This window comes from Pezoporus flaviventris, unplaced genomic scaffold (assembly GCF_033815535.1).
Source record: "Pezoporus flaviventris isolate CSIRO_AGI_PZ_B2104156 unplaced genomic scaffold, CSIRO_AGI_Pfla_v1 ptg000007l, whole genome shotgun sequence".
NCBI classification, from domain to species: domain Eukaryota; kingdom Metazoa; phylum Chordata; class Aves; order Psittaciformes; family Psittacidae; genus Pezoporus; species Pezoporus flaviventris.
This window is the reverse complement of record NW_026892555.1, coordinates 57,139,386-57,165,455: the sequence shown is the minus strand read 5'-3', so window position 1 is coordinate 57,165,455 and position 26,070 is coordinate 57,139,386. Positions and strand designations below refer to the sequence as shown.

Here is a 26,070-nt window from a genome sequence, read left to right as displayed (position 1 = left end):
TTATACTGAGAAAAAAAAAATAATCAATATGTCTTTAGGTGCTGCTGGTTCAGAAATCAAGGTCCAGTTTCTAGCTTTGAACAGAGGAGAGGATCCACTGATATTAAAGAAGCCTTGCTAGTGTACATTGGTGGAGTAAGACTGAAACATCTTTCACAGATGATCTGCGATGTCCCTCTGACATATGTCCCTCTGACATATCCCCCTGACATATGTCCCCAGCAAGTTAAGTGAAGTCTTTTTTCCTCACATTAAGGTCAACAACTCTTTGCAAATCAAAATTTACAATGACTTGACCTCTGATAGACACTCCTCTCTCAAAGAATAGAACTATAGGTATCTTGACAAACCACTGTCCCTTAAAAAGTCTGTACTTCAAATAGCAAACTCAGGTTTACTTATCAAAGCTTGTTAATAATTATGTTCCTTGTGTTCAATTTCTATTTATTTGCCAAGTCATTATCATCTGTCAAATTAATAACATTTTAAATAATCTGTTGCTTTCTTGAGAAATCTGATTCAACATGATATATTATTATGGTCATGACATCAACTGCTATCAGCTGCTCTTTCACTGCAAAGTGCACTCATTGCAGTAAGAGGCAAAGGGCATTAACAATTTTCTGAAGTGCCTGAATTGCATTTGATCTAACAAGCGATGCAAAAAGTATCCTTAAAAAAAAGGGAGAAAAAGAAAACAACACAAGATGATATAAAACACCATTAACTCACATGGAAGGAATTACACCACAGCAACAGCAGCAGAATTTTAAATCAAAATTCAATTTTCTTTGAGGAATAACTAATGTTTCTATAGGTTGCTTCTATGAAGAATGAAAATGTCAGTTAAATTTCAAGTTGTAGAGTTGAAAGTGCTAGCCTATATTTTAACTCTAAAGGCACTGAAATCTTAGGGGCTTAATAGCATAATATGGGGGATTGCAGCTGATTCACAACTTCCTCTCACAATTTTCTTTTAGTTTTGATGTAGGATAGAAATACAAAATGTTAATAGTACTGCACTGAGGGGTGTTGATAAAAAAGTTAAGAACAATTTAAAGTATGAGTAAGTGCAATGCTCACTCAACAATCAGTACTGGGAAAATGTACTTTAAAGCGATACCTGATCAGAAACTTGTCTCTAACTACTTGATAAACGAATTACAGCTTGGTGTGGTACATTTTTATGCCACCATTTGAACCGAATTTTCTCATAAAAATTAGGAAGGAATTTAAAATAATCAGAAGAGGAATAAAGTGAGATAAATTTATCATAATAGTCAAAATTAGACCCAGCTTCCCATTGTTTGACATTCAATATCACAAATACTATGGCTGTATTTTTAAAACATTTGATATGTATATATATATATACACACTTTTATGAAAAGTCAGTGAAAATATTACAAATAAGTGAGTTAATATAAAATATGTTAGAAATGGGAATAAGAGGGAGAGAGAGATAATATAGTAGCAAAAGTTTGGGTGAGGAATTAATGGAAGCAGGGAACTGCTCATGAGCAGCTAGAAGTAAACTTCTCATCCCCAATGCTATTCTGTTTCAGGCAATTTAATTTTGTCCTATTAATGACTCCCCAATTTATTCATTCGTTCTCATAGCCATTCAAACTCTTCTCCCAGGCTCTAATTCTCATTAATCACAGTAATGACTGTTTGCCCTAGAAGTTTAATTTTATGACTAACGTCCAAAGTGTGAAACTCCTAACGTTTTGTAAAAGCCATCTGACACAAAGCACAAATAGATTAGCATGTGCTCCTGAGATCACTGCAAAGAATTTCCCCTAACCCTCAATGGAATGCACTGGGCACAACTCTAACCAAATGTCTACTAAAGTAAAAGCAAGGACTCACACATGGGAGTATGAGTCAATGAGTACACTGGGAAGGGAATGGTAGAGAACATGCTAGGTTATACTTTGCAATGATATTCTAGATAGATAGATAGATAGATATAGATAGATAGACGCCCTTTTTCAGTATCTGTGTGTCATGCAAAAATGCCTAGGAGCTCTGCAGGTACGCTTCTATCATAAAAAAGAAGTTTATGTTCCAGTTTTGCATTGTCATGCTGTTACTCATTGTTACCTTCTCTATTTGAAACGAAGATGCAGATGATTGACATATCACTTAGTTCTCTTTTACATCACATGATATCACACAGTATGCCTATGGGGGAACAGTGCTACCATGTGAGAACAGAAATCTTTCTTTCCCTGTCTTCAGTGACAAGAGTGCCTCAGACAGCAGAGAAAATGGAAAGGTACAATTGTTTTCTGAAGTAAACATTAAACTGTTGTTCTGAAGGTAGAAATTACCAGGATACTCATGAAACGCTCAACTTCTCTGAAGTGTTTGAGGATATTATTGCATGAAGGGTATTCAGGACATATGGTATCCTCAAACTGTCAGGAGACATTTGCTGACTTTGGAAGGTCAGTGTCTGAGGTGAAGTGCCACAGATTAAAGAAAGTATGTCTGATTAAACTGAACATCAGCTGCAGGGCAAAATGTAGTACAGTTGGAACTTACTCAAATTAGGAAGAAAAGCAAGCATATAAATGTATGCGTTGGAGAAGATTGAGGATATATATATTTGTTTTTGAATTAAAAACTAATGCTTTTGCATAGTGGGAAATTTAGGACATGGAAAGGTGCAGATACTATTAAATGATTTTAGGAATGCAAGGTCCAATTTTTCCATTTCAGAAAATATTTAAAAGAGGTATCTAGATAACTGTAATACAATCATTAAATTTTTAGTGGCAAGTTTTGCCCTTAAACTTATCCAGGTAAGAATAAACATTCTTAGGCTAGATTTGGAAATCCCTGCTGAATTCTTTCATCAGATCTTCTGAATCACATTGAAAAGGATATTCTGCTTTTCTGTGGATCAGACACTATGTGCGTATGAGTATGATAACAACAGTTCACCTTACCAACCCTAACTGTCCTATGATTCTATGATTCACTGGGTAGTAAGATTATGTAAATAAATAGAATTTAATGAGGGATCCAGAAAAAAGGGAGATTGAAGATACCAAACAAGGAGACGCTATCCTGTTGAACAAGACAAGGCTGAGACTGAGCAGGTGCAGTTCCTCAGCATCCAGCATCACTATCCTCCTCCCTCCTCTAAAATCTCTGAGAGCAATGTTCAGGGAATGGGGGAACCAGGATGAGAAAAAAAAATGCTGACATATCGACACTTATTATTCTACTCTTTTCAGTGTAACTCCTCTTTCCCATCTCCTTGAATAAGCAGAGCAATACTTCATCATACACTTTCTGCATGTAAAGGTGCTTAGCATTTAGGCTTTGGCAGGAATATGACCTTTAATAACGTTTTCCAGAGCACAGGAGCACAAGAGTCTTCGTTAAAACAAGCATATTGACTGAAACAGAGACTTGGCAGGAAGTCTGAAAAAACCCTCAGCCTTTCAGCTCCAAGTCCAGCTGTACCGGGGAAGAAAAAAATGACTGATGCCCAAAGATAATGGTTCTAGCATTTTATGACCAGATTCCTTTGCCTAAGTCATCCCACTTAGAAAACTGACCAGATGACATTGAAATATTGCAGTCAAGATGCTTTGTTTCATTTGAGCTTTAATGGGAGGAAAAAATACTTATAGAAGGAGGCAGGCAGGTTGGTGGGGTCTGTATGAGAAAAGGGTTTAAAAGCAAACATTCAATCTCTATCTGGGAAAAAAAAAAATCTTCCATCTTTGAGACTTCTGCTGCCGCCCATCTGTGACTAACTTTCACATGGAAAGAGAGCTTTAAGTCTTAAAGTCAGGGCATTTTGTGTTCATTCATATGTCGGGTTTATGAGGATGATTCCGTCCTGCTTTACACAGTGAAGAACCAGGACTCCAGAATTAATTTTATTCCTTTGCTTGCAATTTTTCTGCTTTGAATCCATTAAAAATGGAAACATTTATTAACATCTCAATGAAAATATAAAACTTACCATAAATAAATTATTTTAAATTGTTTCACTGATAAATAGTAAAGTAGAGAATATGAACTCTCACTGGATGAACCAGCATTAAAACTGTAAACACCTTTCTTCTCTGAATAAAGCTTGCTATATTTGGTTTATGAAAAAGACACCAAACCCAAAACCACAAAAAAACCACCCCAACAAAACAACAAAACAACAAAAAACCCAGCCAAATCCCAAAATGTAATAATGCATTAAGGATAACAGAAGATGAATAAACAACAAGCAAAATGCATTTATGTAATAAATCAATCACTAACAGAGATTCTACAGAGTCTAGAAAATAACCAAACCCAAGTCATCCTTGTGAAAGTAATTACAAAGACTCTATGTTTTGGCTGTAGCTTGTAATCTCAAGATGTAGCATAAAGAAATAATTCATAATCCCCTTCTGAGAATTCAAGGAAGTTATTCACTATGAAAGGCTACATTTTTGCTAACAGAAATTAATGATGGCCTTTCATTAAAACCCAGAAAGCAAGACTGCTGCAGTATGGATTTTTTTTTTTTTTGAAAAAAAAGAGAGTAAAAAAAATGTTATGAAAAAGAGAAAAAACTTTACAAAGGAAGTAATTTTATAAGATAAAATTTAAATATTAGGCAGGAAGTAAAAGTAAGAAATCAATTATCTTCCAAACTTTACCAGAATTCTAAAATAAAATTTAGTTTCATAATGCATTAAAATAAATAAAACAAATAGGCCAAAGAACCAGTAATTAATAATATAAAAGCATCATATTGACATCACAGGCATGACACCTACAATAACGGAGCTACAGCACCAAAGATGGATCAGGCGTTTTCTTCAGTTTAAAAAATTGCCTTACATTTGCCTACTTTCTTCAGTGTTTATATCAGGTTTATAAGAAAAGTTTAATGGAATATGATTTAGTGCAAGTAATAGTGTTATCGTTTAGCATTCAAAAGAGCTAGGAATGGAGTTCACCAAAAGGAAGCACCTGTTCTTAAAGAGTGAACTTATTTGCACTGTGTACATATAATGCTTTTTTAACCAATATTGTATTAAATATTCTGGTTTCGTTTCTCAGTAAACATAGTCTGTAATGTCTATTTGGATGACTTCTTTCAAATTACCTCCTTTTATAAAGAAAGAAAATAGTGACATGTTGGAAATAGTGATATCTAAAAACCAACCAACCAGCCAAACACAAGCATGAACAAATTCTGGATATGATAAAAGGCAGGCAGGTAAATAGATTTAAAAAAAAATAGACTTGTTTTTGTTGTTATATTTTGAAGTGTATTACAAAAGCTTCTAAATGCATTAAGAGCTGGAAAGGAAGTTTCCAATTTTCCCAGATGAAGACAGCACTCTACATTTAAGATTTCTTTTCCTAGCAGCAGCTTAAGAAACCTAAGGGATATGAAATGTGTGTGTCAGTATCACAGGATATCGCTTAGAAAACAACTTGTCAACAGTGTTATCAGATCCAGCATTACTGAGTCCAGGTTTTCTTTTCTGAAGTTATAACTGTGCATTATTATTTGTCTTAGCATTGTATATACAGCTCCGCTGCCATTATGCTAAATTAGTTACCTGAACAGGATCATTTAGCCTTTACTGATTTTGATTTAATACTATATTTTTATTCTTTATCAAATAATCTAAATGGGCATTCATAAACAGTAAGAGATTCTGGTGTGAAAATAAATTAAAACAGAAACAGGATTGCTGCTATAGGGCTGAGGAACACAAACAAATCACTTGGATTTGCAGGAGAGAGAAGGTAAAATGGTTGGAGAGTAACAGAAGCTCCATTCCAAATCTCACTTTTATTGGAATCTGCGTATCAATGCAAACTAAGCAGCTATTAGTTGTGAGCCTTAAATGTAAAAATTAAACCACCTAAGGGTCATTTTCTACAGGAGAGTTTACACAACAAGACTTGCAGTAATACTTCTTGAAAGTAATAACAGATGAAACCCAGTGAGAAGCTTTCTGTTACTGATGTGCTTTGCACAAGAATTGCTTAGATGTCTTCTCTACCTGCAAGACATAATAGCTAGAGGTCTCTGCTATAACCAGTGCAGATCTATAGTTTGGTTCTTTTAGCTATCAGCACTGCAGAATTGCTGGGTGCTGGAGGGTCACACAACAGTACAACTACAATAAAATAGATCTCACTAGCACCTACTGAACAACTTAGAATTGTAAAAAAAAGCCAATCTCTTTCAGATTGCTGCACTGCCGTAAATTTTTAATCTCATATGACAGAAATGCCTTATGAATGTATGGTCTTTTAGCCACAACATTTGCACACTATGCAGCAATCTTGCCAGCCTTTGGAACAGTTTTTAAAACCATATTATTGCATTTGTGTCACAAAGAATCAGGTGTCTTTCCTTCTGAAATCAAAAGCTCATCTCAGAACCACAAGAGTGAGAGCAGGAAGACGAACAGGCTCATATATAACAAAAAGAGGTATTAGACAAATCCAATAAAGCAAATATATTTTCCTTGCCAAGTATTTTCTGAAATGTGAATTCTTGGGTATAAAAAATATAAGTAGCAATTTTTATGGTCCTTACAAATGTTACAAACTGAAAGCACTGGCTACAGTGGTCACATACAGCTGCTAAACCACACATCAATACAACAGAAACCACAGGTTTTTTTCCTGCGATAGCAAGTTTACCTGATCCCCCCAATGAATACCCTTACAAATACATAACGTACATCATGAAAATGTCCTTAAGGACAGGAATAGGCTAGTAGTTAGACAGATGAAGAACACAGCATAGTAAAAATATTATTGCCCATAGGTTAGTTCTTTTATGATCAAGGAAGTATATAAAATTTTAAACATTTGAGAAAATCTTTAGGGCAAAATAATGATTCAAAAAAAGACAGTGGAATTAATGGTGGGAAAGACAGTGGAATTAAAAGAGGTGGGATTAATGGTTAATACACCTGTTCTTTTGGGATTGATGTTATTAACACCCTGCCATATCAGAGAGATATCAACAGCAAAACACCATTATTCAACCGCTTTTAGCTCTTAAAATGTAAAAAAATATAACATTTTTAAAACTGAAAAACCACTAGCACTGTAGTCTTTATGACAATGCAATCTGTGGTCTTGCTCAGATACTAAGACACATTTCTTGCTCAGTGCCCTGAAAGAAAGCCTTTGTATGGTTCAGGCAACAGAACGTGCATGAAATTAGATGCTGAGGCTTTATGATTCTATCACAGGTTATACAAACAGTATTCCCACATCTCTGTTTCAAGTAAATATGAATACACTGAGTAACTCAAGAGGAATTATATGAAGTTGACATACTTGAAAAATGTTTTGAAATAATGAGTACTATAGGTACTATACTGGTGTACAGTTCTTACTTAACACACACACACACACACACACACACACACACACACACACACAAGACCCCGAGAGTGACACGTCTGCCATTTTCACAAAGAGCAAGGTTTAGACGTTTCATACATGTAGTCACTTTTCATGAACTTCAAATTGGAAAATTAACTTTGACCTTTCAGTTTCAGGTCAGCAAAAAGTCAGCAAAAGCTCAGTATACTTCTGAAAGGTTTTTAGGTATCCTTGGAATTACAGTTTTCCGGTTTTGCCTTTAAAAGCTACAATATGGGGAAAATGTACAAGAATTTTTTTTGTTTCTTAATCATGACTCACAAATTGATTCCACCCTCCAATTAGTCACCTTTTCCATAACACTGTCATGTGGGGAATGACACTGCCATGCTTGCAGAATAAGATAACTAATACAAACTGAAGTCACGGCTCCACTCAACTATTTTACTGAAGGAATCTGCTAAAGAAATTTGAGTTCAACTGCAGGTTCTTACAGCACAGCAAAATGAACAAAATTCTAGATTTCATATGAATAGTCTCTGTACACTTCCCCCCTTCCAAGTTGATTAAAAACCTCCCTACACAGAATTTGCTTTGCTTCAAAAAACTTTGAGTTTTACAAATGCGTATTAAAATGCAGAATTGTGCATAAAAATGATGGGGAAAGAAAGTGCACAGGTACCAGAATTACTTGTCTGAGATACTGTAACTAATGATTTAACAGAGGATGCTCATCAAATATTTGAATTATACATATTCAGCCACTTGGTTTAAAAGAGTATATCTAATAATACCCATCATGCATTCTTATTCATTTGATTTGTACAACAAATACATGCTTTGTATTACAATAAACAATAAAGTAAATTACAGTAAACAATAAAGATGCTAATTATGTTCATATACATTGGTTGATAGCACTGGAATTAATTTCTAGTCCAAGGCAATTGCATCAAGATTAGTTCACACAACAAAACTAATCTATGCCTTCTGGAGGTCATGTGTGCGTAACTGAATCTCTTTCCAGAACAAGATGAAATGTAGTATTTGCCATCCATGTCTGAAAACTGCTGGACAGTATATGAATTCACTGCAGAAAGCTTGAGGAATTTAAAGCTATTTTTCTGCTCACATCACATGCTTTTGATGATTTGTTCCTTTTTGCATTTGTGAAGGAGTTCCATCTGCTCACATACTTTTCAACAGCATGCATGAGTTTTATACCTATAGCCTATGAGCATATAGCTGATAGGATGCTTTGAGTAGCGTCTGCTCATTAGCACTCTCCTACATAAGTAGCTCTCCCTTTGTTAAGTATTTTGAGACTACAGATTAAGTTCTGTGTCTCATAGCTGGCAAACAACTTCACAAACATTTTGAACTTCTTTTAAATCGCACTTGAACACATCTGATGTTTGAAAAAGAATTCTTAAAGATTTCTGTATATTTTATGTCATTAGGTTCAGAGATGTCTGTACTCTTCTACAAAATTAATACAATATAATTAATACAGTGCTATTTATTCAATAATTTAATTACTTATTTTTGTTTATAATGATAGTTGGCTTGATATTTTATGACCATTGAGGCAGTTTGTTTTATTACTCTGTTAAAAGCTGTTGGATCTTGTAAAAGCTTCAAGACAGTAATTATCATTAAGAGCTGTAATAGAGAGAAGAATAAATGAGCACATTTTGTGTTGCCATCATGTTCATTAATAGGAATTAAATGAAAGGACAATCACAGATTTTCTTTTGTTATTGCAAGTACCATGCACTAGCATCCTTCCTGTACACATCTAATCCAAAGTTTTGTTCCAACTAGTCTTCATATGAAGACTTGCAAGCTCATGCTTAATGCTGACTAGCATCTGTCACTGCCCTTTTCACCTGTATTTGACAACATTTAGATGACCTTGAATTAATTACTTAAGACAGGTATGAGTTTAAAGCAAGTATGTGTTTTGCAGACCTAAGTAGTGTTGATATGTTCATGCTGTCTTTTAAAGGCTGTGGAACAACAACTGCTGTTTTATTCTTCTGCACAGAGGCCATTGTTTCCAGAACCAGGAGGGTCATAGTCATAATTTCCTATGACAGCAAAAAGTGAATGCAAAGAAGACATGAAGTCACTCTATGTGAGCTATCTGGCATGGAACTTAATCATCTTTATTTGTAGGAATAATAGGATTAAGCCTCAAAACCACACTCAAACATTTAGCTATTAATGATATTATGTTTTAGCCAATAGTAAAAATCCTTCCCACAAGCACAAGGAAGATAACACAGGACATCGCCTAAGAGCTGATCTAGGAGCAGCTAGAGAGTTACTTACCATTTTGTTCTCTCTGGACTCCAGCAGCAAGCAAATCTGGTTCCCCAAGACTTATATCATTGAGTCTGGTTCCTAGACACTCCATGCAGAGATGTTTGCACCATTCCTCTGCCTCTAGCTCTGGGAAAAAGAAAAAAAAAAGAGAAAAAAAAATTGTTCATGCTAACATTTTACTCAAAAAAGTGTGAAGCTAAATCAATACCTTCTTAGAGACCAGCTTTATGACAATGTGCTTGTTTTGAAATGTAAGTTATTACCATAAAGTTGCACATGAATTACTTTGCCTCAATTTATGAACTTCTAAAAAGGTTTACTCCATTAGGACTGCATCTTCCACTTTTAAGTTTGGGCATAGGTGGAGTTAACAAAAAAGAGAAATGAGCACTAAGTTTTCAAGGCCGTATATTTCTAGTAGCCCTTCTTGAAAGAAAAATGCAATTTAGAAAAATGTTACATATAATATCTGAAATATTCTTTTCTGCTTTTTAGGTAGGTGAATCTGAACTGTTAAAGAACTTTCTCTTTCTAGAGAATGGTCTAGAAATGTTTTAGACCATTTTCCCAGGAGGAAAGATAAAAAACAGTAATAAAAGAGATCTTCAAACACAAAACATCCTTCTCTGCTGTACTGGATGGCTATGCCTGTCAGATTAGTCTGAATAATTAATTTCTTCAGTTCTGTTCACCTTCTTCTAGTCTCAGAGAAATTTGGGCACTAGTTGGAACATTATTATGAAAGTTTAAAACCACCTAGTACTTTCTGAGTTCTCCATTGCATCCCATTGACATACATCTGAGAGCTCCCTATCTGCCAGTTTACCAAGACATAAAGCCCCCAAGGCATAACCCTCTGAGACACTACAACAGTCCTCACTAAGACACCCAGCCTCATCCTATCTACTTCTCAAACTTAACATCACAATATCTCTGGCACTGATCAAACAAAAAATCACAGAGTGTGAAACCACAGCTAATAAAAGTCATGCAACTAGGTTGGCTGTCTTTTATTACAGGATAGGCTTCACCTAAGGGAAACTTTATGGAGCAGCTTGGCACCAGGCACACACTGAGCATCCATTGTCATAGTCAGTCTATATCTGATCATCTTTAGGAGTGTGTGACTCCAGTCATCTAGAAATGTCTCTATTAAATTGCCACAGTTCTTTCATTCCTATTTTTGGGGACATCTGGAAAACACTTTTGTGACAATCTCTCCAACATAATGTTGAAATTTGGAGAGAGAGAAAAATACTGCATTAAAGCCTTGAAGCATCTAGTGATGATGACTCATTGTAATTAGTGAAAATTTATATCCAAGAAAAATCTTTCCATGCCTAATTGGTACAGTCCTAAAATCCTTGCCTGTTTAGGCATAGGTCTCAAGTGACAGAAACATTTGCTAGACAAGAAGGGGAGACAGGCATGCAATTCCAGGTTTCCAAAAACATGTGGATACCCTCCTTCGCTCAGGACCCTGAATACTCCAGGAACAGATTGCTCTTGGGTTATTCTGCTTATCACCTGACCAAGTTCCCAGACAGACAGTTCAAATGATAGAGCCTGTTTTGGGACTTTTGAGAGCCACATGTGGTTGCTGTCCCAGGGACACAAACAATTTGGGGGACTTCTTCAGAGTGCTGTAAGAATAGCAGTTTCCCTTAACCCTTCCTAATTTTTTGTGGTCTTTGTCCCAGGACACAGATCCCCAAAGTTAGTCTTCTCATAACATGCTCAGCTTCTGGTGGCAAAAGACAGAACATTGTGTCAGTAACATGGAGATGACATTTAACTTTGTGAGAAGAAAATACTGAGTTAACAGCATACTGGTCCTTAACACTTCTACATTCTACAGGTACAGCCTCCTTGATGGAAGTAAGGAGAGAATAGGCATGTTTCTGGACATCAACAAAAACTTAGGCCTTTTAAAAGTAGTAAGATGAATTTGTTTAAAAGCCTACTTCCAAAACCCATCCTCTGCTCATGCATGAATAAATTTCCCTCTTTTTTTCCCTTCCTCTCCTTCAGCCTTTGTAATTTCCTTGGATATTTGTGAGGTCTGTTGAACCACAGCCATACCTTATAAATCAGACCAACCCATGGAGAGGGCTTCATGCCAGGGAGATCGCAAAAGTGGACCACAAGGTGTACTGCCACATTCTGGGCACTGAGGGTCAGTGCACCAGCACATGGGTAAGTTAAGTCCCCCTCCCAGGAGGTTTTCCACTGAGTCACCCAATATCTGCTTCCAGCAACAGATAAACTTGGGGGAATTAGCGCAGAAAGGCTGGTAGCTCAAAGGTGGCAGTGCAAAAATAGTCCAGCGCTCCCATGTTTCCTTCCCTTATCTCTAGCAATATTTTTTCTGACTAAACAGGAACAATATATATGCTGACAGAATGCATAGCTCTGTATAAAGCCTGCAGTTTTTCATGGAGTGTGGTCAGCATTTAACATTTTACGTGTTTTACAAAATCTGCATTTTCATTATGCCTGCACCCAGATCAAAAGGGTACATTTTTGAAATGCAGAATGAGATTGATAGTAAACAAACACTAAATTAACCTTTCTAATTTTACCAGCATCTAAGGATAAAGGAAAACATATTGGCATTTCCATAAATCCAGCTTAACATCAATATACATTCAAAACAGGGCTCATGTAAAAGCAGCATTTTCTATTTATATGTACTCTCACACCACATTTCCAGTAGGGATTTTTTTTTTCTGGAAACAAGCAAAAAAACCCCATTGTTCTAGAAAGCTGTTTCTTGTAGGAGTCTTTGTTTTCATCTTAGTCCACTTGCCTCTCTCTATTACAGGAACATCTAGATGCTGAAAGCTGGGATCCAGAAACTGCCTTTCAGGGTGTTTGGCAGTTTAATTTAAGTGGCTTCTTCTTAACTGCCAGACATTGATAATTAGACCCAGATTAGACTGTTCTCCAAGTGCCGCAGAGAAAAAACTTATCTTTCTTACGCTGAGCATTATAAGATAATGGCTATATTTTGCACAGTGGGCTATAACATACATTGTATTGTCACAAAACTCAAAATCTGTATCTTACAAAAATGACTGACTTTTAATACTACAGAAAATACAGTTTCAATGCAGAACTGAAATATCTTTCCACAGAACTGTGAGGATTTGTGTCTGCTGTCAGAAGCATCAACATTACCTACAAATGCATGTGGAAGGTCGAGGGTATGAGGGTACTGTGTGAGTTAGTTTTACCTAATGCGTCCTGATAGTTCTTGCCTACTTGCAAGGGATTCCCTTCAACCTTTTCCTTGACAGACATGTGGAATATTCTTTAGAAGCATCTGAATTACCTTTCAAAGCCAAAGCGATATTTCTGCTTTCATCATGTGTATCTAAGAAGTTTAACATTCTTTTGCAAAAGGTCTATAGAATGCTTTGTGTTTCTGGGTAACAAATTAAATATTAGATATTACTTTAAAAAATTGCTATAACGTATAGTACACAAAGGCATCATTCATAGTAGCAATCTTTAAGAATGACAGCTACCATGTCACAAAACAGACATACTACTGTTACTTATTTTGATTATATGCGTATATTGAAACAGATGAAATATTATAGTGGCACCAAGTCATAAAACACCGTCAGCAAAATTCTTCTCTTTAATGCATGTGAATTAGATTTATTGGTGGCAAATGCTGAGTTTTTAGTCCGAAGTGCTACTTGTCATTGAAAATTTTAGTTTCCTTTTAAGATAACTGAATTCTTGGACTGAATGATTAATGGTAAAGCATGCTTTCACAGCTATAAATAAAATCCAAATACTTGCATTTTCATCTTTACTGTTATTCAATTACAAAATGCTGCTGTACAGATGTCATGAGGTGAGCTAAAGTACAGAGATGGGAGACCTTAATTAGGCATTGTTTATTGCATAGGAAATATTACTGGGAACAAATCTGTAAACTTGCTATCTGAAAACAGACACCTTGTTACTGACAGTATTTTCCTGCAGTTTAACTGATCTTCGAGTCATGCTGAGGCCATTTCCACTTCATTTCCCAGGTGATTAAAATGGTGCTGTGCCTACTCCAACCTCTGAAGGAGTGTAATGCAAGTATGTAATACCACAGGATGATCAATGGGTTTGTTAATATAATAATGATGATGAAATAATATTAGCAAATGGTGCTAGAAATCTAAATTTGTAACAGTGAAAGACTGCTACTTACAGTTTAAAATAATTCATGTTACACAACATATTCTGCAGGGAGGGGGTGGTGTGGCAGAGATACAGGTACACAGATGCATTTCACTTCACTGTCCTTAGAGATCCTCCAGATCTTTAAGGCTAGGAGCAGAACTGTTTTCAGACTCTTAACTAAGAGAGCACTTTGTGTGTGGACTAAACCAAATACCTTCTAAATTCTGAAAACTTCACCTTCTTTCACATTTACCTCATGTGTTCACATTGCACAATCCTGTCATCTCCCACCACAAGAAGTTGAGAGCATAGCCTGAGATAATGCCCCAAAGAGGTGACCACTCCTGCTCAGTTCAGCTTTTGTCTTAGTCAATAACGTGATTTCCTGCTCTGGAAGCCAGTGCCCTCCATTCCAGGAGATCCCTTCCGCCACTTGCAGCAGCAAATTATGGCATTCATAAAAAAAAACTAACAAGACTCAATTCATGCACAACTCCTAAAGTTTAAAAACAAAGATGAGGAAGTTTGTCTCTTCGCCTTCTCATGCAACCCACATAAAGTGATGTGACCAAGGATTCAAGTTGGAAATAACACGCATGCAATGTTACAGAGGGACAGCAAACATTGTCCTTGTGGAAATCAAAAACCTCACTTACTTTATGAGCTTTCCCTAATGTCAAACTGTATAAACCTAAAATGTTTGACTCTCCTTCCCTTTAAACTTATCTAAGGGGTCCAAATCCAACTGAATATTCTTAGTCTGAATGAAATTGGAGAATTTTTCCTGCTTGGATTAGTCCGGACAGGACTTAGACCTCATAATCTCTACTAAGAAAGATGGTGCAGAAAAGTGCCAATTTATCTCTTCTAAAAATCACTCAGCCTTAATTAGAAGTTAATAGGAAAAAATACAATAAAATTCTCACAGGACTGATGTGCTATTACACTGTGCCACATACAATATACACAGCAACTTAATATCTTTTTTTTTTTTAACTAGCAAACACTATTGCCTGTAGGCACATAATTTCTTATAAAAATCAGTAATACCTTAACACCCTTCATCAGAATCATCCTTTGATGATTCAAACATTATGCTATCTATCTTAGAAGTATTTAAAATGTTATCTAATGTTGTCTTCATTACTTAGGGCACATCACACACTCAAACACAGATACAAATGCAAAGCAGTCTTTGCTCAGTGGAATATATGGAACATTACTTTGTGTAATAACGTGTATTACTGATTAACACTGGATATGCATGAATTCGGCAAATTTTTGTTAAATGACAGCTAGGAAGCAATGAAGGGGATATGAATTCTATTTAATGTATAAGAACAGAAAATTAGTCTCTATGTAGACTGAAACTTCTTTTCAAATTAGACAGTGGGCTGCAATTCTGAAAGCAATTTTGTTATTTAAAATATTTTTATGGACCAATTATATTTTAAGATATTGTACAAGATATGGTACTCATATGGAATTTTTGTTTTCTTTGCATTTTGACTGATATTGTCTCCAAGAAAATTTTTTGTAGTTTTTACAACTGTGTCGTGGTTTAAACCCTAGCCAGACAGCTTGTTCACTCACTCCCAGTGAGTGGTGACAGGCTGAAAGCAATCAAGGCCCCGCTCCCCGGGGCTCTCCCATTCCCCGCTCCCGGAAGCATGGGGAGGAGGATCGAAAGAGTGCAACTCCACAGCTTGAGACAAGAACAGTCCAGCAACCAATGTACAACACAAATCACCACCGCTACCACCAACGACAACAATGATAAGAGAAAATAACAAGGGAAGAGAATACAATACCACCCGCCGAGAAAAAATGAGTCCCACCCAGAAGCCCCTGTCCTTCTGGGTAACTCCCAGTTACCCCCCACCCTGGGCATGATGTGCTGTGGTGTGGAATACCTCTTTGGCTAGCCTGGGTCAGGCATCCTGTCTCTGCTTCCTCCCGGCTTCCCCTCCTCCCAGGCAGAGCATGAGCCTCACAAAGTCCTTGGTCAGGGTAAACATCACTTAGCAACACCCAAAACCATCGGTATCACCAGCACTGTTCCCAGGCTGGAAGTCAAAACACAGCACTGCACCAGCTACCACAAAGGAGAAAAATGACTGCTACTCCTAAACCCAGGACATTATCCACCCCTTATTCCATGCCATTCATGTCATGCTCAGATCCCACATTTTCAAGATACCATTGCTCTCCCACATATATACACCCATATACACACAGACCAAGAGAAAAAGATCATTTTCTTAGTGCATGGACCAATCCCTATAATGCTGCTGAGTCCATTCGGTCCATGATGTCAGGTTCCATCTCTTGTAACAATCTTTCAGGGCAGGAAAGGCTGTGTGCAGTATTGGATCGTTGCCTGCTGATGCTGATCGTTCCTTTACTGCAGAACTCATCCGGTTCTATCAAAGTTCATTCTCTGTTGGGATGATGGTTGGAGGGAAGTCAGGGCTAGTCGCTGGTGACCTGGAGACATCTAGTTGATGGGCTATAGAAGTGCTACATAGCAGGCAACAGCATACAATTAAGTTCATTGGCTGTTTCCCCCTAAAATCAAATCCCCTTGAGGTATACATTGGACTTCCCCATCTCACCGCATTATCCACCAAGTATATCCAGGTCCCTGAGCAAAAGCAATCCCACGAGTGGGTTTGCCTTTACCTGAAGCAGGAATAACCCAGACTGTCTTCCCCAGCAAATTCTTCATATGCACCACGGGAACTTTGACCCCCTCTACAATATGTAAAAGTTCTGACTGGGCTGGGCCGGCCCTGTTGGCAGATCCTCTGGTGTTGACCAACCAGGTGGCCTTTGGTAAATGTGTATCTCAATGCTTGAAAGTTCCCCCACCCTTTGCTCTCAGTGTAGTTTTTAACAGCCCATTGTACCGTTCGATTTTCCCAGAGGCTGGTGCATGGTAGGGGATGTGATAGACCCACTCAATGCCATGCTCTTTGGCCCAAGTGTCTGTAAGGTTATTCCAGAAATGAGTCCCATTGTCTGACTCAATTCTTTCTGGGGTGCCGTGTCACCACAAAGTCTGTTTCTCAAGGCCCAGGATAGTGTTCTGGCCAGTGGCAAGGGGCACAGCGTATGTTTCCAGCCACCCGGTGGCTACTTCCACCATGGTAAGCACATGGCGCGTGCCTTGGCGGGTTGGTGGCAGTGTGATATAGTCAATCTGCCAGGCCTCCCCATATTTATACTTCAACCATCGTCCTCCATACCAAAGAGGCTTTAACCGCTTGGCTTGTTTAATTGCAGCACATGTTTCACACTCGTGAATAACCTGGGCAATAGTGTCCATTGTTAAGTCCACCTATCAATCATGGGCCCATCTATATGTTGCATCTCTGCCCTGATGGCCTGAAGTGTCATGGGCCCACCGGGCCAAAAATAATTCACCCTTATGTTGCCAATCTAAGTCCATCTGAGCCACTTCAATCTTAGCCGCTTTATCCACTTGTTGGCTGTTCTGGTGTTCCTCAGTGGCCCGACTCTTGGGTACATGGGCATCTACATGACGTACCTTCACCACCAGGTTCTGCACCCGGGCAGCAATATCTTTCCACAGTGCAGCAGCCCAGATGGGTTTACCTCTGCGTTGCCAGTTGCTCTGCTTCCATTGCTGCAACCATCCCCACAGGGCATTTGCCACCATCCATGAGTCAGTATAGAGATAAAGTACTGGCCACTTTTCTCGTTCAGCAATGTCCAGGGCCAGCTGGATGGCTTTCACCTCGGCAAACTGACTCGATTCACCCTCTCCTTCAGCAGTTTCTGCAACTTGTCGTCCAGGACTCCATACAGCTGCCTTCCATCTCCGATGCTTTCCCACAATACGGCAAGACACATCAGTAAACAAGGCATACTGCTTTCCACTTTCTGACAGTTTATTATATGGTGGGGCCTCTTCAGCACACATCACCTCCTCCTCTGGTGACATTCCGAAATCTTTGCCCTCTGGACAGTCCATGATGACTTCTAGAATTCCTGGATGACTGGGATTTCCTGTTTGAGCTTGTTGTGTAATTAGTGCAGCCCATTTACTCCATGTAGCATCAGTTGCATGATGTGTAGAGGAGACCCTGCCTTTGAACATCCAGCCCAGCACGGGCAACCGGGGTGCCAGGAGGAGCTGTGCTTCAGCGCCAATCACTTCCAAAGCAGCTCGAACCCCTTCATAGGCTGCCAGTATCTCTTTCTCAGTTGCGATATAGCTGGCCTCAGATCCTTTGTATCCCCGACTCCAAAAGCCAAGGGGTCGACCTCGAGACTCCCCTGGAGCTTCCACCCCTGGGGCAGTCGGTTCCAAGTGTACTGGACACCCCTCCAAGTAAAAGCAAACTGTGGCCTGCACTCTGCTGCCAAAGGAATTGAGAAAAATGCATTGGCAATATCAATCGTGGCATACCACTTGGCTGCCTTTGACTCTAGTTCATACTGAAGTTCTAGCATGTCTGGTATGGCAGCACTCAATGGTGGTGTGACTTCATTCAGGCCACGATAGTCTACTGTTAATCTTCACTTTCCATTAGACTTTCACACTGGCCGCATGGGGCTATTAAAGGGCGAGCGGGTCCTGCTGATCACTCCCTGACTCTCCAGCCTACGGATCAGCTGATGGATGGGAATCAGGGAGTCTCGGTTGGTGTGATATTGCCACCGGTGCACTATTGGCACTTGTTGTTCTTCAACTTTCAGCAGCTCCACAACAGAAGGATCCTCTGAGAGACCATGCAAGGTGGACAGCTCCTCAATTTCCTCTGTCTCCAAAGCAACAATACCAAAAGCCCATCGGTACCCTTTTGAGTCTTTGAAGTACCCTCTCCTGAGGTAGTCTATGCCGAGGATGCATGGAGCCTTTGGACCAGCCACAATGGGGTGCTTTTGCCGCTTCCTCCCAGTCAGGCTGATTTCAGCCTCCAGTACAGTCAACTCTTGGGATCCTCCTGTCACTCCAGAAATATAAATGGGTTCCACCCCTTGACAGCTTGATTGCATCAGGGTACACTGTGCACCGGTATCTACTAGAGCATTATACTTCCATGGGACTGATGTGCCAGGCCATCTGATCCACACAGTCCAGCAAATCCGATTGTCCCCTACCTCCACCTGGCTGGAGGCAGGGCCCCTCTAATGGTCATCACAGCGTTGGACACTTAAGTCGTGATAAAAGGGATTATTCTTCGTTATCACAGGAGCTGGAGTAAAATCAGCTCTTCCACTCCATCTGGGAAACTGCTCAGCAGAGACTGAAGCTGTAGCTCTCATGGGATGATCAGTCTTGGCCCTGGCTCCCCTCTTAAATTCACTCACCCGTTCCTCCAAAGCTGAAGTAGGTTTTCCATCCCACTTTGTCATGTCTTCTCCGTGATCCCACAGGTAAAACCATAGGGTAGCCCGTGGCATATACCTCCTGTATCTCCTCTCTCGAACAATAGGATGCCTTTTGTTAATAGCTGAGACGTGTGCTGGTACACGTGAGGAGCTGGATAAATCAGATAGATGGTCCCTCAATTGTTGCCAACACTAATGCCAGTGTAACTATAGGACATTTGTTTTATTCTTTAATCACTTTACTTAGTGGTTAGTCTTACACATGTTATTTATTGGATAAATTAGTCCTTGAAGGTAGATTTATAGGTATCCTCACAGCTCGTGTATTCCACTTCACGGTGCAGACTAGTGAGTCATTATACCATAAATACTTATGAAGGATTAGTATGTCCAACAGTTCAACAGTGAGCTGGCACAGCATCGTTACTCAAAAATAGCCCTAGCAAACTTTTGCTCTCAAGTCAAACTTTCTTTCAAGTGCAAAAGAATAATTGTGAAAATCTGCCTGAACATAGAAGAAACATTTACATTTTTTCTGACACTAATGGGCCAGTTACAAGAATCTGGCATGGGAATTAGGCAGTTCCCCAGGATTGTCAATCCATACCTGTTTCAACAGTTATTAAATGACAATGGCATCAAAGTAAAATAACCTCAGGCAGCCCGCCTTTAGTGGGAACAGACATCAGCCAAGTGTCCAAAAAGGGTCTGTCACCAGTAACGTAACACACAGAGGATGCTACAGCATCAACTTATGCTGCTATCCCATGACTGGCAGTCAGCAATAGCATTTTTCTGGCTTAAAACTTTGTAGTTTTTCAGAAACAATAGTTTCTTTCTTGGAAAAACTCTAGGGCCTTTTTTATTTTTTTATGCATGGGAAATTTAATACCTTCCGTGTAAATATTAGTGTGCCTCTTTCCCATTTTCAAGTATTTAATTTACAGTCTAGCAAGAGAATCTATACCCAAACAAACCAGTACAAATCCTAAGGTTCATTTTTATCTAAATTCTTTTCCCTTTTTTCTTGTAAAAAATATTCAGTCTCATCTTTGAAACACTGACAAACAACTACTGTTAGATAAGGTAAATAATTCAAAAAGCATTCTTTTCCTATACAAAAATCAACGTGATAAGCACAGTTTCAATACATGGAAATAAAAAATATGTACCATTGCCACTACACACTTCATTGCTTTTATGCCTTTGGCCATGTGACTTTCATTCCAGCCATCTGAATAGCTTCTGCATTAAATGAGTAGGAGTAGAAAATGAGTAACAGACTAGGAAGTCTTTGCAACCTCTTTTTCTTCCTTTCTTTGGCTAAACATGTATGACCAGAGCAAGACTTCCATCTGTGAATATTTAGATTTATTAAACAGTGTCCCATTTGGGCTGTGTATGAAAGGCAGTGTTAGTGTTGCCCCTTTCTAATGCTGCAGAAGTGCTAGAAACTTTCCTGCATGGGGCTATATGCCACTTTCAAAATAAGAAACCTCTTGAAAAAATAATTTTTCTTTAGTTTTTATTGCTCAAAAAATACAGCTTTTTCCCCAAATCCTAAATAATCCTAGTGTTGTAAAGATATGAATCCTTGCTATTATTAGAGCTAACAAACATGATTTTATGACATTGGAAGTGCAAAGAAACTCATTCAAAGCAATTACAGACAATTTCTGACTGAAATGATCTGTAAGATCGTAACAGCATGATATGTGCTTCACTTGCTTTTCAGCTGCATAAAAACTTACTCTCAGGCAGAAGAAAGTATTAGCCAGAGATGACTCAGCTATATTCTTAGTGGATTTTAATGTGATACTACTGAAAGGAAGGAAAAAAAAATCTTAAAGGTTCATAGTCTAGTGTTAATATCTAAGGAAATATAATGAGACATATCTTTCTCAAATTTTAATCTACAGAATTTAAACTCAAACGGGATTGTTTTTAAATTATGAATTTTTTGCATTCTTACTCTCATTTTACACTTGTATCTTTTATTTTCGGCATTGAATGGATCCCTACATTTGATGCATGTAACTATTATTTTAATCAGAAAACGCTTTATGAAAATAAACATTCTTTGAATGTCTATGAAAATAGATGCTTCCCATTCAGGCAAAACCTCCTGCAAATTTTAGTCTCCTAAAATAAAACTGTATCTAAGTTACGTCATTTTAGGTTCCTGGCTTTTGATATACACCATCAATATCTCTACCAACATGATCTTAAAGAAGAGACATACGGCTGCCTGAGATGAGGCAGTCTTCTTAAAGCTGAAACTCAGAATTCTAACTTTCATTAAGTTAATAGGATTTTTTTTTTCTATCTGTTTCTTTTTCAATTCAGTGGGACACTTCTAAGATTCAGCACAGCAAAACTATGTCCTTTGCTGAACCAGGAAAACAGCAGATAGATCCAACTCCAATTATGTGTCATTTTCCTCCAAAGAAAATCAGAATAAGTCTTGATGAACGCAATCTTATGGAACATACTGAGATTAAATCATTTGAAACTTCAAGAACTCTGCTGAATGATGGCTTAAGGCCATGTTAACTGGAGACTCACTGATGAAAGATTGTTTTATTTCAAATCTTTCATCTTTATTTAAGGGCAAACAACTCATCATGAAAGTACAGAGAATGTTTAAATTTAATATTTTGAACTATACAAAGCAAGAACTGCACAGAAAGGTTGGGATTTACTTTTGTAAATCAGTGGTGCTGATTACAGTGAAAAACAGTATCTGAAGAAGCAGCTGTAATTTATGCATACTGGTGATCAATTGCCCACTTACAGCTTACTTGTGAACTGATTTATAAACACACAAAATACTAGAGGGTAGGGATAGATGTCCTTTGCTTTATGGATTCACACACTAGCAAAGGCCAGTTTCCTTCTGTGTTCCTTCCTTGGACTGCAGGCAAAAGTCCTCTCTGGGATCTCTCATGACTTGAGCTAAATTCAAATCCAGCTTCTCTGTGGCTAATATTATAAATAGAGAAAAAAAGCTAGAAAACCAACTATAAACAAAAATGGATTATTAACAGTAGGGATGAGAAAATTGATAGCTGTCACTTAAAAAGTAGTTATTTTGCACCATAACTGCACTGAACAAATGAACAAAAGTGCAATATATATGCTGTCATATATTTTTACTTATTTTCTGCATTGATGGTTTTAAATGAGGAAATGGATGACTTGAATGTTGCTCTTCCTTCTGCTTGGAAACTGTGGCCTACTCCTAAGCTCCACTGCCTTAGAAAATGAACAAGAAAATCCCCAAACCTTGATTTTGTGATATGTGAGAGTAACCAGAGGTTTATTGACCTACTACTCACAAATTAATTTGACAGCAGGTTTTTTTCCTGTTACAGTGTTACGATGAGATCGTAACAGCAGCCAAATGACAAAATGCAACCAAATGTATAATTATGTCTTTTTTTTCTGAATCAATAAGGATAGGTAGACACTTACTATCCTTTACATTTTCATAATAAGTCCTAAGATAAGACTTCACATAGAATCGCTATAACTTTTCAAATTAATGAATCCATCTCCATGCCCCAAACTAGAATATAGTACATTGAAGCACAAATGAAAGAAACTTGTTATAAAAATGATAGTGAAATTTTGGAGTAGCGCTTTACTCAGCTATAAAGAGAGAAGCCTTTTTTGTTTATATTAGAAAAATTGGCATCTTCTTTTACTCACTTGATTAGATCGCTCATTAAGACCATGTATAATGCTTGTAAGTACAAAAAATAAAATCTGAATGAAAGTTTTTACATATGCACTACTACTAGAGTGATAAATTTGTGGTTTTTCCTCAATACCTCCTTTAAAGACATTATTTATTTTTTCTGAATGCATAATAACCTTCATCAGCATACATACAAATTTTTTTACATGCTGTCATCTACTTGATTCGCAAGGGAGACAAAAAATGTAGATGTGAAACCTTACAAAATTAAAATGATTTAAACCCTCATAATTCATGGGTTACCACTATTTTCTCAATTTAGCATGCATGCAGATCCAAGCTGCCCATAAAGTAGTTTGACATAATGACATGCAGAAACATACAATTCCTTTTCCAGCTTTTTCCTGCTTATATTTTCTAGTATTATATGATCATAGATTTTAAAAATAAACCTTTAGAAATTAAGATATTAAGTCCTTTTGCTTAGATTGCTGTTTTACACTATTAATTATTCTCATAACTACATTTTAACTAAAATGGCAATTTTTTAACAGGATATGAATCCAAGGAAATCTCCAGATATCAAGAAATGCGTAGCAGGGCATTGAATTTGAAGGACTATCTTATGATGCATGGAATTTTTAGGATTTTTCTTCAGTTGGTCCTTAACCACAATAAACTCATTTTCATCTAAGTCATATTTCTACAGATAATTAATAAACACTTCTCAGCAAAACGTATAACTGTCAATATTAAATGCCATATGGAAAGAAAACTAGTTATAGTTAGCACACACTCAGGACACACAGGAATTACTGTTCGATTAACACAATACATATAAGTTACGTATCTGAAAATGCTGATTTGTATTTTGCTGCGGATAAGTAACAGCAGCAAGGACAGCATTTATTAATGGGGGACTGCTGCTATATCTAGTGACATATGATGGGAGAGCTGCTCCCTGAACCACATCTGTCATTGACATTGTACTACACTTGGAAAACATTCACACTGTCACTGGGCAAAAACATTTTGAAATTATATTGGCTTTCTGAGTTTCCTGCTGTAATTAATTTCCCATCACTAGAGAGAATAGAGGAGATAAATGTCAGACGCCCAATTTAATTCACTTCTCGTTTTTTAAGTGAAGTGATTGTAAGCTATAGCAAAGTTTAGACTAACCTCCTTGCACATGCAAGCAAACTTTCCATGGTAAGATGATTGATGTCTAGAATATAAAGCACAAGTTATACAGAAGACATTCTGTCATTCTTACTGGATTAATGTTTATAGGAACATACCTAACACAGACCTAACTTTCCCAGATAGGCTAGCCTCATTATCTAGAGACTTGTCCATTAGCACATTCAAATGTTCCTTCATTTTACATTTATTAGATGTATTCATTTTATATGCCTGCAGCAAATTCTCTAATTTGATTATTTTGATTTCTAGGTCCAGTCAAAATTATCTGCAACACAACCTAGGCAGAAAAAAATAGCCGTAATACTGACTTCATGTTTTATTTATGGAATACAAAACTCAGTTACAGGATTGATCTACTTTTTTTCCCCTTGAAATTGAAATGAAATACTAAGCTACTGAGAGAGCTTTGGACAATGAAGAACTTCTAAAGAAATAGGCAAATTCATACTGCCACTGAGCAAATGCCATTTTAAAATGGAATTGATTGTTTTCAAACAGCACTCCAAAGAACTCTTTGGGGGACATGTTACAAAGTACTTCCCATTTGCTAAAACAGAGATAATACATATTAGTGAGCCACTGTTCTTATTTGGAAGATAATTAAATGATCACCTTGCTGACAGACTTGGTTCCCTTTTCCACTTCACTAACTCTAAGTTTGCTTAATTTTTATGTTAGTCAACAGGCCTACTTTTTTTTCTTAAATTTGGAATTATTTTAAACTATGTCAACTTTAGAAACAAGTGATGCTTCATAATAGACCAGCTTATATGATATAATTAATAGCAAAATAAAAGTATTATGTCTGTATTTCAACTTTAGAACAAAGGAAAAGCTTGGTTTCAAAAACAAACGCAGAACTTGAGATTAGTTTTCAACTTTACATTACATGTTCATAAAAATGCAGGCTAATCACTTCTTAATGCTACCCAATAAAGTGATAGTCTCATAAGAGTTGCTAATAACTTTATGTTGCTGCAATTTTCAAAAAATGCATTGGATAATTAAGTCCAGATACAGACACAAACATGGAAAAACTAAGAAATTTCCTACATTTTCAAAATGTACAGCTTTCCAGAAAGTAAATGGATCTAGATTTCTGTCATTTAGAAACAGACCAAGGCTCCTCATAATTCTAATTAATATGCAGCTTTCACTTCAAAGTAAAGCTCAAATCATCAGAAGATATCAGTAGACTAGTACATCATACATATTTACTAAATATGAGGCCTATGCCCCTAACACATTCCAGGACACTATATGAATGCATTGTTACAAGAAAAGCATTAATAAAGTTTGGAAGTATTTACATTACTTTTGTGAACAGAATTGTTGATTCTGTCTTCACCACGGCATGCAGAAGAACTGAAATGCGTGATTGGTCAAACTCAGATTGGTCAATATGAATTAAGGAAAAAAAATGTATCCAATATGAAGCAATTCAAACCTTGTTTGAAAGAATGTCATGAACTGTCACCCTAGGCTGTCATCAAGATCTGTCAAACAGCACTGCAAGTTTTATCCACCAAACACCTGCAAAATTTAAACCTAATATGGTGTTTATTCTGCTTTCTGGAACATTTACAAATTTTTAAAAACTGGATCTAAAGCAAAAATGAAAAAAAGTTCCCAAATAAAAATATAAATTTTCTGTATTTGACTGGCTTGAGAGCAGTCCTAAGGAGGACTTTGGGGTGTTGGTTGACAAAAAGCAAAACATGAGCCGGCAGCGTGCGCTCTCAGCCCAGAAAGCCAACCGTATCCTGGGCTGCATCAGAAGAAGCATGACCACCAGGTCGAGGGAGGTGATTCTCCTCCTCTACTCTGCTCTTGTGAGACCCCACCTGGAGTACTGTGTTCAGCTCTGGGGTCCCCAACACAAGTGGGACATGGAACTGTTGGAGTCAGTCCAG

At 37.5% G+C, this 26,070-nt stretch overlaps 1 protein-coding gene across 1 annotated transcript in view; it reads right to left on the bottom strand.

Annotated features, from left to right (window-relative positions):
• The window catches only part of DOK6 (docking protein 6), a 236,454-nt gene that overhangs the window by 89,769 nt on the left and 120,615 nt on the right, over nt 1-26,070 (bottom strand). The window contains exon 4 of the mRNA XM_061448884.1: nt 9,709-9,828. Within this exon, the coding sequence (XP_061304868.1) occupies nt 9,709-9,828 (120 nt within the window). The remainder of the gene's footprint in view (nt 1-9,708; nt 9,829-26,070) is intronic.